This window comes from Microcebus murinus, chromosome 3 (assembly GCF_040939455.1).
Source record: "Microcebus murinus isolate Inina chromosome 3, M.murinus_Inina_mat1.0, whole genome shotgun sequence".
NCBI lineage: Eukaryota > Metazoa > Chordata > Mammalia > Primates > Cheirogaleidae > Microcebus > Microcebus murinus.
In genome coordinates this window covers 36,486,393-36,504,126 of record NC_134106.1, presented here as the reverse complement: position 1 = coordinate 36,504,126, position 17,734 = coordinate 36,486,393, and the positions used below count along the sequence as shown (strand labels likewise).

The following is a 17,734-nucleotide window of genomic DNA, read 5'->3' as shown; positions in this document are numbered from 1 at the left end:
CTCCCAAACTGCTATGTTTACAGATGTGATGAGCCACCTCACCCAGCCAGAAAATGCTTCCTGAAAAAGAGCAGGGTACATACATATATAACTAGACCCCTGACCTATGTAAGTTTTACAATCTAAGGTATAACATTCATAGGTAAAGACATGTAAAGGGTGATTCTACCAAACATCTAAATCATGTCAACATGCTACTAGTAATTATATTGACAACAAAGTAAAATTTATGTTGTCTCCATTTTATCTCCTCACAACATTAAAATCATATTTCTGCTCAAAATTCATTACAAAGTACAATTTTACAGATAGAAATATCATAAAACCAATAATCATTACAAAATTCCCCATGCTTTAGCAAAATCTTAACAGCTACAGACATGCCAAACCTGGTAAGTTTAACAGGTATAGGATATCAGAAAGAAAGCATGGGCTTTGTAGCTAGATAGCTCTGAGTTCAAATACCAGCTCCACCACTTACAAGCCAGTGAGGCTGGGAGGTGCTGTCAGTATCACTGTCCTCAGCTGTATAAAAGAGACAGTAACAGTCGCATTGCTGGACTAAGAATTGAATGAGACAGGGCATATGAAAGCACATTATAGATACTCAACAAATATTAGCTTCCCTTCCCTTACTCTTGCACTAACTCATGTCCTTTCATTCTGGCTTTGAGTTTGGGGTTCCAACCTGAAACACAAAACCAAGTCAATTTCTGATAGGATGGTAAAACTCACACTAAGATAATTTCTCAAGTAGAAAGTCCATGTTTCAAGTTTGTAATAAAACCTAATGTCAAGCAGGTTCGATCTAATTTGTATTTCATTGTAGTGATCCCAGATAACTCTCCCTATAAAGATTTAAAGAATTCTCTTTTGTCATATTCCCATGATTAATATTTATTTGTGTATCTTTATATTGTTAGACCTCTTATTGTAGGGGAATGAATCATGGTTTTAAACTTTACTGTTAAAAGGCAATTTCTTGCGTATTAGCAAAAGTAGTATACTGATAAAATTCTTGATCATGGTTGCTACATATAAGGAACTTAAACTTCTTCAAAAATAGGCTATCTTACCAGCAGTAGGGAAGGCAGTCGTTTTCTTTGTGTGGATATTATGGGTATTCTTCTTTACAGAAGATCCCAGTAGCCTTTCCCACGGTTTCTTTCATTTCATTTCTCAAATTCTATGTTGGCACAGCTCACCCTTGCAGAGGGCCCATTCAAGTCACTTACAGTGTTTACATAAACTGGTAATCACTTCTCTTCTACCAGATGATTCCCTATTTGCCACTTGCCTCTCCATTTTCCCTGATCTTTTATAGAATTTTAAAATGCCGTATAATAGAAGCCTCTATAATAAAGAGTTTTAGACACTTGGGGAAAAGTATACCATCCAAATCTAGAACTGAAAACTGAGAATGAAAGGGGATACCAATCTGTTGACTTGCTAACTTGTGAGTCATCTACATATAAAATGTCATTGAAACCCCACAGGATGCTGTGAACAGCAGTTCAATAAGGACATGTGCCTAGAGCAACAAAATTTTAATAGTCGAAGGGAATATACACTCATATTTGGAAGACAAAACACTCGAACGCAAGCAAGGTACTACTGTATTTCCCCGAAAATAAGACAGGGTCTTATATTTATTTTTCCTCAAGAAGACACCCTAGGGCTTATTTTCAGGGGATGTGTTATTTTCCCGTCAAAGCCTCAGCTTGCAGCACGCACAGGATGGCTGGGGACCTGACAGGGGGAGCAGACCTTGTTGGTGGGGTTGCCTGCACCTTTCCGGTCACCTCTGGGATAGCAGCTGTCATGATGGGGCAGATGAGAAGGGCTGCTCATCTTCTTTACCTCTCTGAGACGAAATGCATGGGTTGTGCAGATATGCTGCTTAGCCACGCCCATCACTAGGTCTTATTTTCGGGGTAGGGCTTATATTGCGCAAATGCTTAGAAATCCTGCTAGGGCTTATTTTATGGGTAGGGCTTATTTTCAGGGAAAGATGCGATCACTGTGGACTGGACATGTTGAAGAAGGTAGAACTGTATGTGATCTTACAGGCAGGGTTTGGACGGGAAATGAGGAAGAGGGAGAACAACTTAGTCTAAAGCAGAGGCAAGGGTTTGGAGGCTGGGATGAACACATCCATGTTTTGAGCCTCCCAAATATCCCAGGTCTTTGTTCTCAGCAGATGACCTGAGAGCCTGAAGCTTTCTGATGTCATCTTTCCCCTCTTCTTCATCCTTTCCTCTATCCTAAAAGGAAGTAGAGTCACTCTTCCTGTCAGTGACAAGCTCCCTGGCTTGTGTGCTGGATAAAACTATACCTTTCTCTTCCCTCTAGGTCAGTGGTTTTCAAGCTTTCACATCAGAATTCTCAGAGATTCTGACAGAATACAGATTGCTGGGCTTCAACCCCAGAGTTTGTGATTCAACAGGTTTGGGTAGGGCCTGGGAACCTGCATTTCTAACAAGTGCCCAAGTGATGCTGATGTTCTGGGGACCACACTGAGAAGCATTGCTCTCAGTCCTTGCCCCATCCAATATTCCCTTTTCTTACCTTCATGTGCTTCCTCTTTGTTGGCTGTACTGACTTGTCTGCTCAAATGCTCAACTCTTCCAAGTTAGCTTCCTCTTAGTATGCATACTACGTCTCTCTGTCCCTTTACACCCAGCATTTTTGAGTATGTAGATGTTCTCACTGCCCCACTTGCCCCTGTGATACGACCTTTCTCCCAACAGTCATTGGAATTGCTCTGCAATCTGATTGACCTTCAGCAACCTGCAGCAGCTGACTACTCTCTCCTGGAAACTCTTCCATGAAGGAGTGGTGTTTTACCACAGGGCCCAGAGTCATCTAAATGGCTCTCCAGTTCTTTTTATGGCCCCTTTTACTGCTCCTGACACAAACATTTTCCAAGAATCTGTCTTTGGCCATCTTCTCTTCTGACTTCCCAATTTCCATAGTTATGCTCTTATCTCTTGATTTTGATTCCATATCTTCTAGCACAACATTTTTCTGAGATTTGAACTTTTATTTCTAACCTCTTTTAGTTATTATCACATATTTATTCTACAACAACCTCCAAGGTAGCAATTTCCAAACTGCTATCTCTTACTCTGCCTGTTTTCTTTGCAGCCCACATACAGTCACTTCTGTGGAATGGCCCCATGTTTGCTCACCATTTTTCACTCTCATTCAAGCCTGGACTACTTCTTTCTCTCTCTCTGGAACTACTGAAATGGCTTTTTCAAAATCAAAAAGCCCTTGTTAAAATAAAATACAGACACATTAAACAATAAGCCACATGAAACACAACACCCTTGTAACCACCACCCAGATCAGGAAATAGAACTTTGCCTGACACCTTCATGTCCATGTCCCATTCACTGCCCCTCAACCCCAAGGTGATGACTTCTCAACTGGTCTGTGTGCCTCTAGTCTCTCTTTATTCATCACAAATCACTCAATATGCCTGGAAATATCTTTTCTACTTCTATATCTTTGATTACTTCCTCCCTGCTTTTTATATCTGGAATGCTCACTTCAACTGCTTTTCTTTCATTGCTTTTAATTTACTAGGTCACAGCTGAATGGCCACCTCCTTCTTGAAGCTTTCTCAGATCCTTCCACCTTAAATGGCTGATCTCTTTATACTCACATAGCATAATGAACTCAATTAGAGCAGACTCTGTCTTGTATCTTGGTAGCTGGGGAAGTGTCTTTCTCTTGTCTGGAAACCTTGAACTTCCTAAAGTCAGAAACCTCACCTTACTCATTCTTAGAACCCCTAAAGAGCTTATCACAGTGCCTTACACATAGCATACACTAGATTACATTTTATTGAATTGAACTGAATAATACAAGTTGAACTAAAATAGCAGCTTAGTGAAATATTTTAGGCAAAAACATTATTCATTAATAAAATTAATTCTATAACCTTAAATAAGAGTGTATGTAAGACAGATATAGCACATGCGCACATATGTGCATGCACGTGTGCACACACATACACAAGTCCAGAAAACGTAAGAATGTTATAAAAGAGATCCAAGCAATATCTTTGGATTTCATTATCTCACCTAGTCTAGAACTAGTATTTCTCACCTGGGGTAGTATTGACAGGTGGGAAGGACAGTTCTTCATTGTAGGGTACTGCCCCTTGTATGGTAGGATGTTTTCAGTCTCTGTTCCTTCCGGGACTATAAAACCCTTAGCTATTGTGACAACCAAACAAAAATGTCATTTGCTTACAAACGGTGCAGAGATAGACACATAGTCCACCTCTGGTTGAAAACTGAGGTTGGATTAACCTTAAAGCTTTTTCTACCTCTGGTGTGTGCTTCTTGCTGAATCCCAACAACTAAAGGCTGTGATGTAGACAAGAAACTAATCAGAAGAATTACTCTCCTATCTGTTCAACTTTCCCCGTCCAATGCCAGTCACATCTTCATTAAGATGACACCATCGAAATTCAGAGTCCAAAGTGGGAAATAAAGCCCTGACATGGAAAGTAAAAAATACCTCTGCTACGGACAGACAGAGGATATCCATAGATTTACTTCTGTGCTTTCAGTTTACTACTCTGAACAGTAATCTAGAGATGTAAAATGGGTTTATCGAAGTGTGGGCTGTGCTCCAGATATATTAGAATCACCTGAAGAGGTTGCTAAACTGTCAGATTCATTAACCTCAACCCCATGGAGTCTGATGAAGCAAAGTTGGTCTGAGGCCTGGAAACCTATGTTTTTAAAAGAAAGTCCCACAGGTGATTCCCATGAGGATAGGTCCTGAACCCCTTGGAGAAACCCTGTTCCAGAAGATCTCTACATGTTTGGATTTAGGTTTAGAATATTCTTTAGCCACAGGTCTAGACTTTAGTTCTGTGCATCGAATTTCTTTATTTTCAAAAGGGGAATTTTAAAGGGGGCACTACTCCAGAGAAATAACAGTTGCCCTAAAGACAGCCTTGATGAAGAACACGTCCCTTAGCTGAGGGAAGGAAGCAACATCACAGATTAACCAAGACAGGATTTCACATACTAAAGTCCTTGAAACAGATGACCTGATCAACTTTGCTGCTTCTGTCATCAAACAAAATTAATTTACATTTTAAGACTAGGAATAAGGCTTGGAGAAAGGTGAGGGGGAAGTAAAATTGGGTCTCAATGAAATTTTTACCTTAGAAGACCTACAAGGTTAACTACAGACAATTGAGAGTTGACTGGGAGTCAGGCTCTTTCTTTCTTTGTAAGTACATGGCATCTGTAAAATAAGCAAGCGAATACAGTGAATGGAACTGGCTTTAACACATAGAAATCTGGAAAACTTTAAAGCAACGAAACATGATGGAATTTCAAGAAAAACACTTAGAAAGGACTCTAGTTCAGTGGTTCCCAAATGAGGGTTCCAGACCAGCAGTGTCAGAGTCACCTGTCGGTATGAAAAGTTGCGGGCCCCACTTCAGACTCTAAGGGTGTGGGATCCAACAATCTGTGTCGTAACAAACTCTGCAAAGATTCTGAGAATAACGTTTGAGAACTGTCACTCCAGTTTATCACTTCTGTGTTTCTGGACTGACTTTAAGGCTGATCCCAGGTCTGTGTTTTGTCTGGAATTTAGCTGAAATTAACTTATTCTAGAGTCCAGAAGGAAGACAGATTTGCCTAACATTCTGATCTCCTCCATGTTGGTGACTAGTGTATTCTGCACTGGTTAAAGAGGACCGCATAGGGTCTTGAGATCTTAGAATGAAAAGTACTAATTATTTTACTAATTATATTTTCCATCTCAAATATCTCTGATTCTATGATTGTGACAGCTGATTAACTTACATAGTAGCAAAACAAAGTGACAACAAACTATTAGAACTAATGGATTGGAAATCATAATTATATCCCATTTGATATGAAATAATTGCTTTTTGGTGTTTTTATTTCTTTTTCTTTTTTCTTTATTTTTCAAACTTAATGTACTTTCAAGTGCAGTATTTTTTTTAATACAGGAATTCCTGCTATTTCTTGCCACTATAAACTATTAATATCATATATAAAATAACGGGGTAAACATTATTCTGATCTAGAATTATGGTAGCGGTGTAGGGCAACCTACTAAGAGGTGGCTCAAAAGATAAGAAAAGCTTCCAAATTCTTTTAAGAACTTGATGTTAAAATCTGACAAAGATTGCATGATAAAGAAAACTCTGGACCAATTTTACTGATGAAGATCAATGCAAAAAGTCCAGATGATACCACACACTGCTGGTGGGAATGTGAAGTGGTCCAGCCACTTTGAAAAATAGTCTGGCAGTTCCTCAAAAGGTTAAATATAGAGTTACCATATGATCATATAGATCCAACCAAAATGAAACGTCACAAAATCTTGTACACAAATGTTCATAGCAGCATTATCCATAATAGCCAACCCAGAAACAACCCAAATATCCACCAACTGATGAATGGATAAACAAAATGTATAACCATATAAATGGAATATTATTCAGCCATAAAAATGCATGACAAACACCTTGATGCATGCTATAACATGAATGAGCCTAGAAAACACTATGTTAAGTGATTGAAGCCAGACTCAAAAGATCACCTATTTATTGTATGATTCCATTTATGTGAAATGTCCAGAATAAGCAAATGCATAGAGACAGAACATAGATAGTGGTTGCCTAGCCCTGGGAAGGGGGAAAAGTAAGGGAGTGGTAAGGAGTGATTACTAATAGGTATAGGGTTTCTTTTGGGGTGATAAAAATACCCTGTAATTGATTGTGATGGTTGTACAAACCTGTAAATATTCTAGAAGCCATTGAATTGTATACTTTTAAGTGGGTGACTTGTATAGTATGTGAATTATATCTCAATACAGTTGATATTTAAAAAATCCCAGATAACATATTATTAGAATACAGTAGCATATTAAAAGAAGAATTAAGGCACCATGACCAAGTAACTAGAAATGCAGAAAATATTAAGAAAAATTAGGAAACCTGTTAAAATGGTTAGTCATAGAGGTTAAATAAGGAAAGCAATTTGGTCATCTCCATTGATGCTGAAAAGACATCTGCTAAAATTACATACTTATTTATGATAAAACATCTCTTAAAAATAGAAACCTATATAATAATTCCTTAACAAGATAAAAAAATATATATCTCAACCCAAAAGCTAATGCATGCTTAATGGTGAAACATTAGCAGATTCTCAACAAAGTCAGACTCAAAGATGTGTATTACTCAATAATCACTGTGAAAACTTTTATCCAATAAAATTATTCAAGAGAAAGAAAAAAGAGGTATAAGAATCAGAAAGAAGTCAAAATTGTCATCATTTGAAGATGATATGATTGTTTATTTGGGAAATTCAAGAGGATAAACTGATAAAGTATTAGAAATAATAAGAACTCATTGAGGCAACTAAACATTTACTACACCAAACACTATAACTATGTTTTTTATGTATGCAAATACAACCAGTTAGAAAACATAATGGAAGAAAAGATCCTATTTATAAGACTAACAAAAAGGTAGTTTCCAAAAATAAACTTAACAAGAGAAATGAAAATGCTAGTGAAACACCTTAAAAAACTTACATGAAAACACTCATGTTCTTGAATAGGAAGACTCAAAGTTTTTAAAAAGTCAACTCTTAGCAAACTTATTTATAAACTTATTTCAATCACAATAAACATGCCAATATAATAAAAAAATAGAATTTTAGAAAATTCAAAAAAGAAAGAATAATGGCATTAGTCTTAACAGATATGAAAATATATTACAAAGTTATAGTTACACAGTGTTTAGTAGGGTCATACAAACAGACAAAACCCACTTCTGAAAATTTGTTCTGTAGACATACTTGAAAACATATAGTTTACGTACAGGTGTGTTTCACTGCAGCATTGTTTGAAAGCAAATTAATGTCCATTATTAAGGTAAAAAATAAATGATTGTTTAATGAATCATGATAGGCCATTCTCTAAACAGTTTTTAAAGACTGTCTCTGTCTCTTTTTAAGTGAAGAACTCCTTGGAAATAGACATTTTTATTGGTATATAACTTACGTGATATAAAATTCTGTGAAGGGAGAAGGATTGTTCTCTTAACACTGGAAAACATGTTCACAGAGAATATAATAGTCTGGCATGCACACCTGCTTATCAGTACAGGCCTATTTTGGTGGCAAGATTTTTGACCTTGGTCAAGAATAGTAATGGGCAAGTCTGAAGAGTCAACACAATGTTATTGTAAAAGAAAAGGCCTTAATTTTTAATTGACTGTAGTTTAAGAGGGTACCTAAAAAAAAACCAGTGTCTCCAAATTTTAAAATCTGGCTCATTTTCGTGCAAAAAGAGCAACTCTATCAGAATATCTGAAACATAGGATAACTTTCCTACGTGAGTTGGTTTCTTCAATGCAAAACACTAAATAGTAGTGATACGAGCCCTTCTATAAAATTGTCAAGCAAATCAACAATGTTCTATGTTAGTAATAGAAAGTACACATAATAATTTCACTTTGTCATATCCAAGATAGCAAAGGAAGGAAACAGGACAGTGGCATCTCTAGAATTCTCGGCAGTTCTCAAGATTCTTTAACTGTAATTCTAGCAAAACTCACTCACAGGTATATTTTATCAGAAAATTTCTTAAAGAGAGCCCTCAGCTTCCTTATCTCAGTTACCTTCTACTAACCTTCCTCTTCAACCTGACAAAGAACAGATAAGTGCCTACTCACACTGTCAGTTTGTCTACAGACACTACATGCGCATGCCTGAGAAGAAGCCAGTCCTGAAATGAAAGTCAGCTATCTGATGAAGAAACTGATGTCGCAGTCTCATGAGCTTGACTTTCTTTCACTAAAAACTGTTTAGTTCTATAAGCCTTATGGATTCACGTCTTTCAAAATGTGCTCCAAATACAAATCTTTCAAATACAAAGCTTTCATATACCAAGGATAAAGCCTATTAATTGCTTCGGGGAGTATGAAGACATATTAAGCAGAATCACTGCCTTCGAGAAAATGATCTTTCTCCCTAGGATGTAAACGCCAAGAAGGCATGGACGTTCTCAGTCGTGCTCACCACTACACCTCCAGCGCCTAGAATGGTACTTGGCAAACAGAAGGTGATCAAAATATCTGTCAACAAGTGAACAATCCAATGAACACAGAAACAAAGCCAACATGCTTTGAACAATAAGAGAATGTGCCACGTTAAACTGAGGTACTATTCTAAAAGCCAATGGAAGTTAAAAGAAAGAAAAGATTAGGGTGGGCTGAAAGAGAAGGCAGGGGGAGATGGTAGTTGGGCCATCCTGAAAGGAAGCATTTGGATGGACAAAGAGAAGGGTAACAAGATTGGCAAAGACCAGAGCTGGAGAGACCAAATGACCAAATATGTGGGAGGTGAGTGAGGAGGCTTGGGTGGCTGAAGGAGGAGGTGGAGGTTTGATGGCACGAGGAGTGGAGGGCAGACTGCAGAAGGCCTGGAAAGATCAGCTACTGGATCCCACTTGGTTGGGTTGTACATTTAAATAATCATTTTCCACATCCTCAATTTAACTTCTAAAGGAAATTGAGCCTAGAAAAGATACAAATATTAAAAAGCAGCAGGTCAAGGGGACCAACAGGCAATCTTGGAGGCCCACATGAAGGGAAAATTTGGGTTATAAAACAGTCTTAAAATAAGTTCCACAGTTTACTAAAATTCAGTTTATTAAAGAATAATAAAAGTCAGAAGCCTAAAATTCACTAGCAACTTTCACACAAAGATGAACTCTTAAGTGAAACTTACTTTTAATATCACAGCAGGGTAAAATTCATAGATCTTTTTTAAAAATTATAACTTATAACTAATATTAACCAGAGAATGACACTATTCACTAATTCTGGAAGACCTAGAAATATTGTAGATGTCAAAAGCACCAAATGGTTCTTTGTTAGACAGTTACAATTTTGAAGACAGCTTCGCATAAACCCAACAATTGAGATGCTGTAAATATCCTTGCTCTTTCATCAATCTCTAGCTATATTTAGAAGCATAGTTTTCTTTTGTTCAAGAATTACTCTCAATAACCCCTTATTTATATTCCCAAAGGTAGAGTACTTAGGACATATTTGCTAAATGAATGGATGACTGCATGGATGGACAAATACACACCAAATGATTGCATTAAGATCGTTGAGATGTAATGAAGATAATGCTTCATGTATTAATATATGGATCCTAGATCCCACCAGGGCTAAGACCTCCAGGCTTTCACAAGCATATTTTTCATATTTAGCAACAATCAGACTGGGATTAAAATGGATCAGAGGCAGCAAGACAGTTTGGCATATAAGGGAAGAGAGTTACTCTAGGCAAGGAAGGTGGTTTTTATGAAAGCAGGGGCAGATTTACCCCGAGGCTAACAAAGCTTCAGTGTCAGAGCCTCTCACTTGCAAGGCCCCTCCCAAGGCCCTTCAAGGAGCCTTAGTAATGTGTTCACATGGTCGTAAGTTCCTGTAAAATTTACTAAAGTCAGATATAATCAAATTCATCCTTCTAAAAAGGGCCTCAAAATAAATGTCAGGGCCCACACAACCTGAGTCTGTCCCTGTATAAGAGGTAGGAAGAAGTCGGTAGCCAGAAAAATGCTGGTAGTTACTGAGAACACTGTCAGAGTAGTGGGAACAAGAGCTTGGGCACCAGTCAAATTTCTGGGCAGCTTCTCATTTCTTTTTTTAAAACATCATTTCTTAGGCTCATAGTTCTCATATCACTACTTTCCTTTCAGCTTATACATCTTCTTTGCAAATGAAGTCACAAGAGACATTATGCTGTTACAAACTTCATGTCAAGCTTTGAAGTGCTTTTTAATAGCAGAAATATTTGGCTCACGTGTGGGCTTTGTAGCTATGGTAAATACCTCTTAGTTATCTGTCGCTACTGTTATTCCACACCTCCAATTTGGAGGAAAAATTCTGCATATGCATTAAGACACTAAAAAAGAATATTGAACTATATCTTAGTTCTTTTGTGAATGGTTTCCTTTTATTTCTTCTCTCATGGAACTAATACTTTCATCACATTATACTGCTTATGGGTAGGAAAGCGGCGGATGGAGGGGAATGCTGATTATGACATCACTGGTTGGCAGTTTCTCTGAGCTTCTTAACAGTTAAGTGGTCAGGTAGCTCCTTAATATAAGATCAAAGCATATCTTTTTTTTTTTTTTGAGACAGAGTCTCGCTTTGTTGCCCAGGCTAGAGTGAGAGCCGTGGCGTCAGCCTAGCTCACAGCAACCTCAAACTGCTGGGCTCAAGCAATCCTTCTGCCTCAGCCTCCCGAGTAGCTGGGACTACAGGCATGCATCACCAGGCCCGGCTAATTTTTTCTATATATATTATTTGGCCAATTAATTTCTTTCTATTTATAGTAAGACGGGGTCTCGCTCTTGCTCAGGCTGGTTTTGAACTCCTGACCTCGAGCAATCTGCCTGCCTCGGCCTCCCAGAGTGCTAGATCAAAGCATTTCAAGGACTGACTCATACACCTGTTTTCTAGCAAGTGCTTTAGCAGACTTCCCACAAAATTCTTGCAGTGGTGAAAAGAGAAGAGACTGACCACAATTAGTATGAGATTAAGACAGAATAAAACCCCTCATCTTGGAGATTCCTATATGATTACTAACATATAGACCATATGTCCAGGTACACGGCAGAACAATATGTTTAGAAATAGCATTTTTGAGAGCAGGAAAATAGAAACAAAGGCCATGTATTAAGCATTTGGGATATGACCTGTATTGAACAATGACATTTTGCTTCATGTAACTTAATTATTTTATGAAATGATGATAGAAAATACTGTTGTACTTCATTCTTTAAACACTTGACATTTTTATTCCTCAAAATGCAACATTTTAGAAGTCTAGATATGTTTATTAATTAGTGATTATTAACACCCAGTAAACAACATTATGTCTTGTAAAAACACAATCTCTCTTCACAGCATGAAGCTGAAATCTATTATTTCCTGATTCCATATGCTGAAATACACTCAAATGGTCACAAATGACCATAAGCATTAAATAAATGTAAATGAGGATGACATAGAAAATGTGCTTTTGATTGATAACTAAAAGACCAGGTTGAAAATCATGTCCGAAAACGAAGCCCTCTCCAGAAGAGTATGGCTCTCTGTACTGTGTAGGAAAGTGCCCTGAGAATGAAGAGCACACAGGTAATAGCACACTTTTCTCTTTCTCTGAACCCACCCAGGGTTCTCTGGGAAGCTGTACTCGTGCTGCCCCCGTGCCATCGGCCTACTTTGAATATTCTAATGCAGGATTTAAAACATATATACGGATACTTCATTACATTCACCAACTAATATAACAGAAAAAAATTATTGCTACTCCATAGCTCTCACACCAACATGTCAACCACTTAGGTTTTTAAGCATTGTAATAAATCATTACTTGGCCACTTTTTTTTTTCTTTAATCAAACTGGGCAGCTCGGGTGGGAGAGTGTCCTCGAAATACCAATGGATGGCAGATTAACAGTAATAAATAGAATAATTAATTAAAAATAGAATTGTTCGAATAAAGTCTGTGGTTAAATGCATGAGAAAAATCCACAAATACAGAGGTTTCATGTGAAAACTACTAAATGATTATTCATTCCCATAGGTCCATTACCTACAGGGCAAAAATAAAATATAGCATCACAGAATATACCATTGTTTTGGTTCAGGGCAAACATTTCTCCTAGTTTGGATAAGAATTAACAGAATCTAAAAGAGAATGGACACCTAGACTATCTTAAAATCATCGACTAGAGCAGGCTTTCTGAGTCTTGGCACTATTGGCATTTGAGGCCAGGTACTTCTTGGTTGCGGGGGGCTGCTCTGTACACTGTAGGATGCTTAGTGGAGAACCTGGCCTCTACCACTGGGTGCCAGTAGCAACACTTCCTCTCCTCCCACCAAGTCATGACAATAAAAAATGTCTCCAGAGAATGCCAAAATTTCCCTGGTGGGCAAGACTGCCCATAGGTTGAGAGCCACTGGAATAGAGCCATTTAAGGAGTTCTCAGTCTGGGCTTCTGTCAACCTTACATTGTATAATCTCAACCCTTAAATCATTCCCAGCCCAGTGTTTAATATATTTATCTTTTGTTCTCATCTGTTAATTGGAGATAATGAGATGTGAGTATTGAATGAAATAATACTTGTAAAGTACTTAAAACAGCGCCCGACACACAGTAAGTGCTCAATAAATGTTAGCCATCATTGTTGTTAATAATCACCCATAGTATCGAGAAAAGCAGTTTCAACCAGAGTGTTTTAATGCAGAAAGGTATCTTACCAGCTTGATATTTTCTGAGTCTTAAACACACCAGCCTTCTGATTCCTTGCGATGATGTCTCTCACATCTATAGGACACAGTTAAGAAAGCTTCTGCAGCAATTGTCACCTGACTCAAAAAATAAAAGGCCCACAAACACAGTGATTCATTTTATTTTACATGGGATCAGCACAGTGAAAAGAGCTGTAGGGTGTGAGGCAGGAGAAGGGTATAGCCCTGGCTCTACCACTGAATGCTGACTTGCCATGAGCAAGCTCTTTGAATTCCCTGGGCTGTAGATTTGTCACCTGTGAAACGTACATGCAGGCAGCATCATGGCAAGGCCCAGAGTTATGGGTGCTGGTAGGGAATGGCTGTTCCACAGGTGCCGTGCTCCACTTGCTCAAAAGTGCAAGGAATCCAAAGGCAAGCCTCTTTCAGTCAGTGGGGAGGGCCATGTCAGGGTTCTGAGACTTTCCAAGATGAAATGTTTCCAGCATCCTAAATGCTAGTAGGGAGAGTGGGATGAGCAGCAGGGAGAGACTTGGGAAGAAGTGAGAAGAAAAAGATGGAGACAAGCTTGGAGAATCTTTGAGAGAAAATAAATTACTGAAGAAGAAAGTCAGTCCAGTGAAAGGTCTCCTGAAGAACTGTCTTTACAGACTTATCCTTTGGCCATTGGCCTTTGGCCATCTGCTGGGAGGTAAGGACTTGTACGAAAGAGCCATAATTATGGAAGAGATATTTTGAGGAGCTGGTTCATCACATCACATACTGCCATCTTTACAATGGCCCATGGGAAAAACCATCAGGTTTCAACATTAGAACAAGGTGGACTGAAGATCAATTGACATTGCTTCAACTCCAGGACACTATAAATCATACAGCCGTCCCTCTTTCTCTCTTTGCGCTGGCCCCTGTGCAACTCAGAGAGAACGAACAACCTAATTCTAACAACCACAAGAGCTCCTGTGGCATATATTTTCTGTACTGAAGTCCATTCATGGCTTCATCATATTTTCCTGACATTCTAATTTCCAATCGCCCTCACTTTCTCATTTATTTTATATGATATATTCTATGTGTCACCGTAAGAAGCCTCAAAATCCTTCTTTTGGAATAAGGCAGGTTTAAATAAACAAGAAATAAAATAATTCCAGAGATGGCTGCAAGCTGAACTAAATTGGGCCCATGGGGAGGACACCAAGCAGACAAGCGACACTCTCCTATTGCTCAGAAAAACAGATTTCCTGAGTGCTCAAAGCAAGCCTTGGCCAAGATCTCCCTGCAAGAACAGAGCCACAGGACTTTTTAACCCAAATCTCTGCTTGAACTGCCAGGCACACCCATTTCTTCCCCGAGTGAATAAGCAGGTACTGCGATAGCTTTCTTCCCCCCGGGAGTGGGTAGGAAAATCAATTAGGTCTCCTAATGAAGGGCTTTGTTGAGGTTTACAAAAGTGCTATAATGCAGACTTTTTTTTTCCTGGGTGAACTTTCCTGTATGCAAATTAAATACCGTTAAATTACATTCATTAAAAAAATAAAAGAGACTAATTTGCCTACTTGTTTTGATTAACTAAAATGACACATCGGCCTACAGTTCTGTCTATTTCAGGAAGAAAGTATTTCAGGAAAGTCTTCTAAATGAAATGTCTTGCAGAACAGGACAGCTGACATCTTTATTCTGAGAAGAACAAAATTAGTAAAGAGTCAACTGACAACTGTTTTTGATTAAGTTCCCCCACACTCTGGCCACACCCTACTCAGGGTTTCCATGGCATCCAACCGCATGCCATAATGTGCCGGCTACACCTGTAGCGTCGTGTGAGTACATGACTAATCTATCAAGCAAAACATATTATTTTGTTAGTGGAGGTAATACTTTTTATAAAATAGTTGCAAGGAAGTTAAATTATATAACTCAGAAAGTCTATTAATAATTTTTAGTAAACATCTTAACACTATATACTTTTATACAATTTATAAACCTGTGACTCCGGGTGGTCAGGCTGAAGCAAGCATATGTATTTATATTCTAGAAGCAATGTTTTTTAATAAAAAAAATTCACAGCAGTATTTAGGCTGCTTTATTTTTAGAACTGGGCAGGAAATATACTTTGTGGTCTAGGAGGGTTTTTTAATATTAAAACAAGTACAAAGAGAAAAAAATGGCAATAGTATTATTAAATATTACCTTAAGAGATAAATTCTGATATCCTGCTCCCCACCCTTTACTTTAGGTCAGATTTTGATGGTTCTTCTGGATGGCACTGTGTCTAATAATAGATTTTATCATACTTCTGTGTCACCTCAGGGTAATAAAGGAAATCCAATCAAATTGAGTCAATATGTCCAGGATAGTGTTCAACATGGAAGACCAAATTGTATTCTCTGAACTGCACCCACCTCCTGGAAGACTTCTGTGGGAGGGGATGGGTGCAAGGAGAGCCTTAATGTGATTTCTGATTAAATGAATACAGAGCACTCATCTCCAATCTGGGCAACTGGACTTCCAGAGCTACCGGATACATGCTTGTGGCTAAAAGGAAACCAGAATTCAATCTCTAGATTTTCTTCTCAAATAAAGCACAGTTCAGGAGTGGCATTGCATTTCAATTTTGTCTCAGTTGATTTTTATTCTTAAAAAATGTATTTTTATATAATAATTTAAATAAATTATATATGTATATAATATACTGTTTAAAATATTAGCCTCCTCCTGCAATTAGTGATCATTATATTTATCAATAGCTGCATATACATTTTGAGAGTTGGCATTGTTCTTTATGCAAGAAAATATTTACAAAATAATAACTGTATGATTCACAAAGCACTACTTTCTTGGTTTACATTGTCTTCATTGCAGCAACAAAAATGAGGGTAGGAAATTATGAAATTATAATATAAATCTTATTCATTTTGATCTCTAAAGGTTTTTTAAAAAATGCTTGATGTGACAATATTTGCTAATTTAAACCTGCAAAATATTCTTACATGTGCTTATTACTCAAATGAATTGAGAGGATGACATAGAGGTAGTACCAACGCTCTATTAGCAATGCCAACTCTTACATTTGTGGATGAGAGCTTTTATTCCTGGGGGTACTGAGGAAATGCAAGATGACATCCACCAAATCATTTTAGCTTTTGGTGAAACAGAATGGTTTAATAGGAAAAAACATAAGCTTTGAAGTTGGATGAACTTGGCTTCTAGGGCTGGTTCTGATACTTGGTAGCTATGTGTCCTTGGATAAATTAACCTCCCTGAGCTCCTGTTTCTCTAAAACAGGAATTATGATACTTAGTGTACAGGCTTATTGCACTATGACAAATGATGGGCCTGACACATAGTAGGTGCCTGATTCATGTCAATTCATTACCTTTTGTTAATAATTCAGGCCAAAAAGCTTTGGTGGGATGAAGAGGCTGGTGATAGCAACTAAAATGAGGTCTGGCAGTTAAGCTTTATTTTCTTTCTGGGCTGTTCAGAACTAATTTATATTGTGGAATTTAAATAGCTAGAAGGAATCAAAGAACTTCTGCCCTGTAGTTTTTTCAGTGTCTTTCACATGTATAAATGTGTTCTAGCCAAGGCAAAATCTATGTCCCACAAGGACAGAGATGAGGTCTGTCTTGTTCACTATTGTATCTTTAGCATCTGGAATCTCATATCATTGACACTAGTTTAATTGATTTTAACTTAATTTTAAAAGATATTTCTTGAGCTCCTACCCATTACAAGGCACACAGGGTTCCCTTATGACTCATCCTGTAGATGGAAGCACAGTCGGCATAGATATTGGAGGAAAGGGCCTGGGCACAGGAAGATGGTCTGAGATTCCCAAGGTGTCAGCCATCCACAGCACAGGCTGCAGGGTCCAAATGAAACTTCATTTATTAATTAATCAAGTCAGGGACTCTGTTAAATAAATGTATTGCTAAACCAGAGATAGCTCTTTTAAAAAGCACAGGAGATTTACCAAAATTTGGGGAGAATCCTAAGCTCAAGATCATGAGCCAGACCATGCATACTGTGGGGATAAGATGCTTGGGTCAAGGGCACTGAGAAATGGATCACCAAGCATTGGAATACTCTGCAGAGAACATGTTAGATGTCTACTAACGATGAGTCAAGGCAGGGTGCTTGTGCTGGGTAAATTAGTGATTGTAGCCAGAGAGGATTGTTCGCCTTTAGGAGTTCTAATTTTCTTCAATATAATTGGAAGCAGCTTAGCATCAATAATAACTCAGTATACTACTTCTCTCCCTTATTCTTATGTCATTGTCATCACCAGCTACAAACCTTATTGAATAATTATTATTATATATGTGGGCGGTTGCAGATTTCTTTCTTTACTACACTAAAAGGGCAGTGTCAAAGAAAAAG

The 17,734-nt window shown here is 37.9% G+C and overlaps 1 protein-coding gene across 1 annotated transcript in view; it reads right to left on the bottom strand.

The window, feature by feature from the left end:
* CAMKMT (calmodulin-lysine N-methyltransferase) overlaps window positions 1-17,734 on the bottom strand; it is a 369,799-nt gene that overhangs the window by 37,452 nt on the left and 314,613 nt on the right. The window contains exon 7 of the mRNA XM_012756186.3: window positions 13,367-13,433. Coding sequence (XP_012611640.1) covers window positions 13,367-13,433 — 67 coding nt within the window. The remainder of the gene's footprint in view (window positions 1-13,366; window positions 13,434-17,734) is intronic.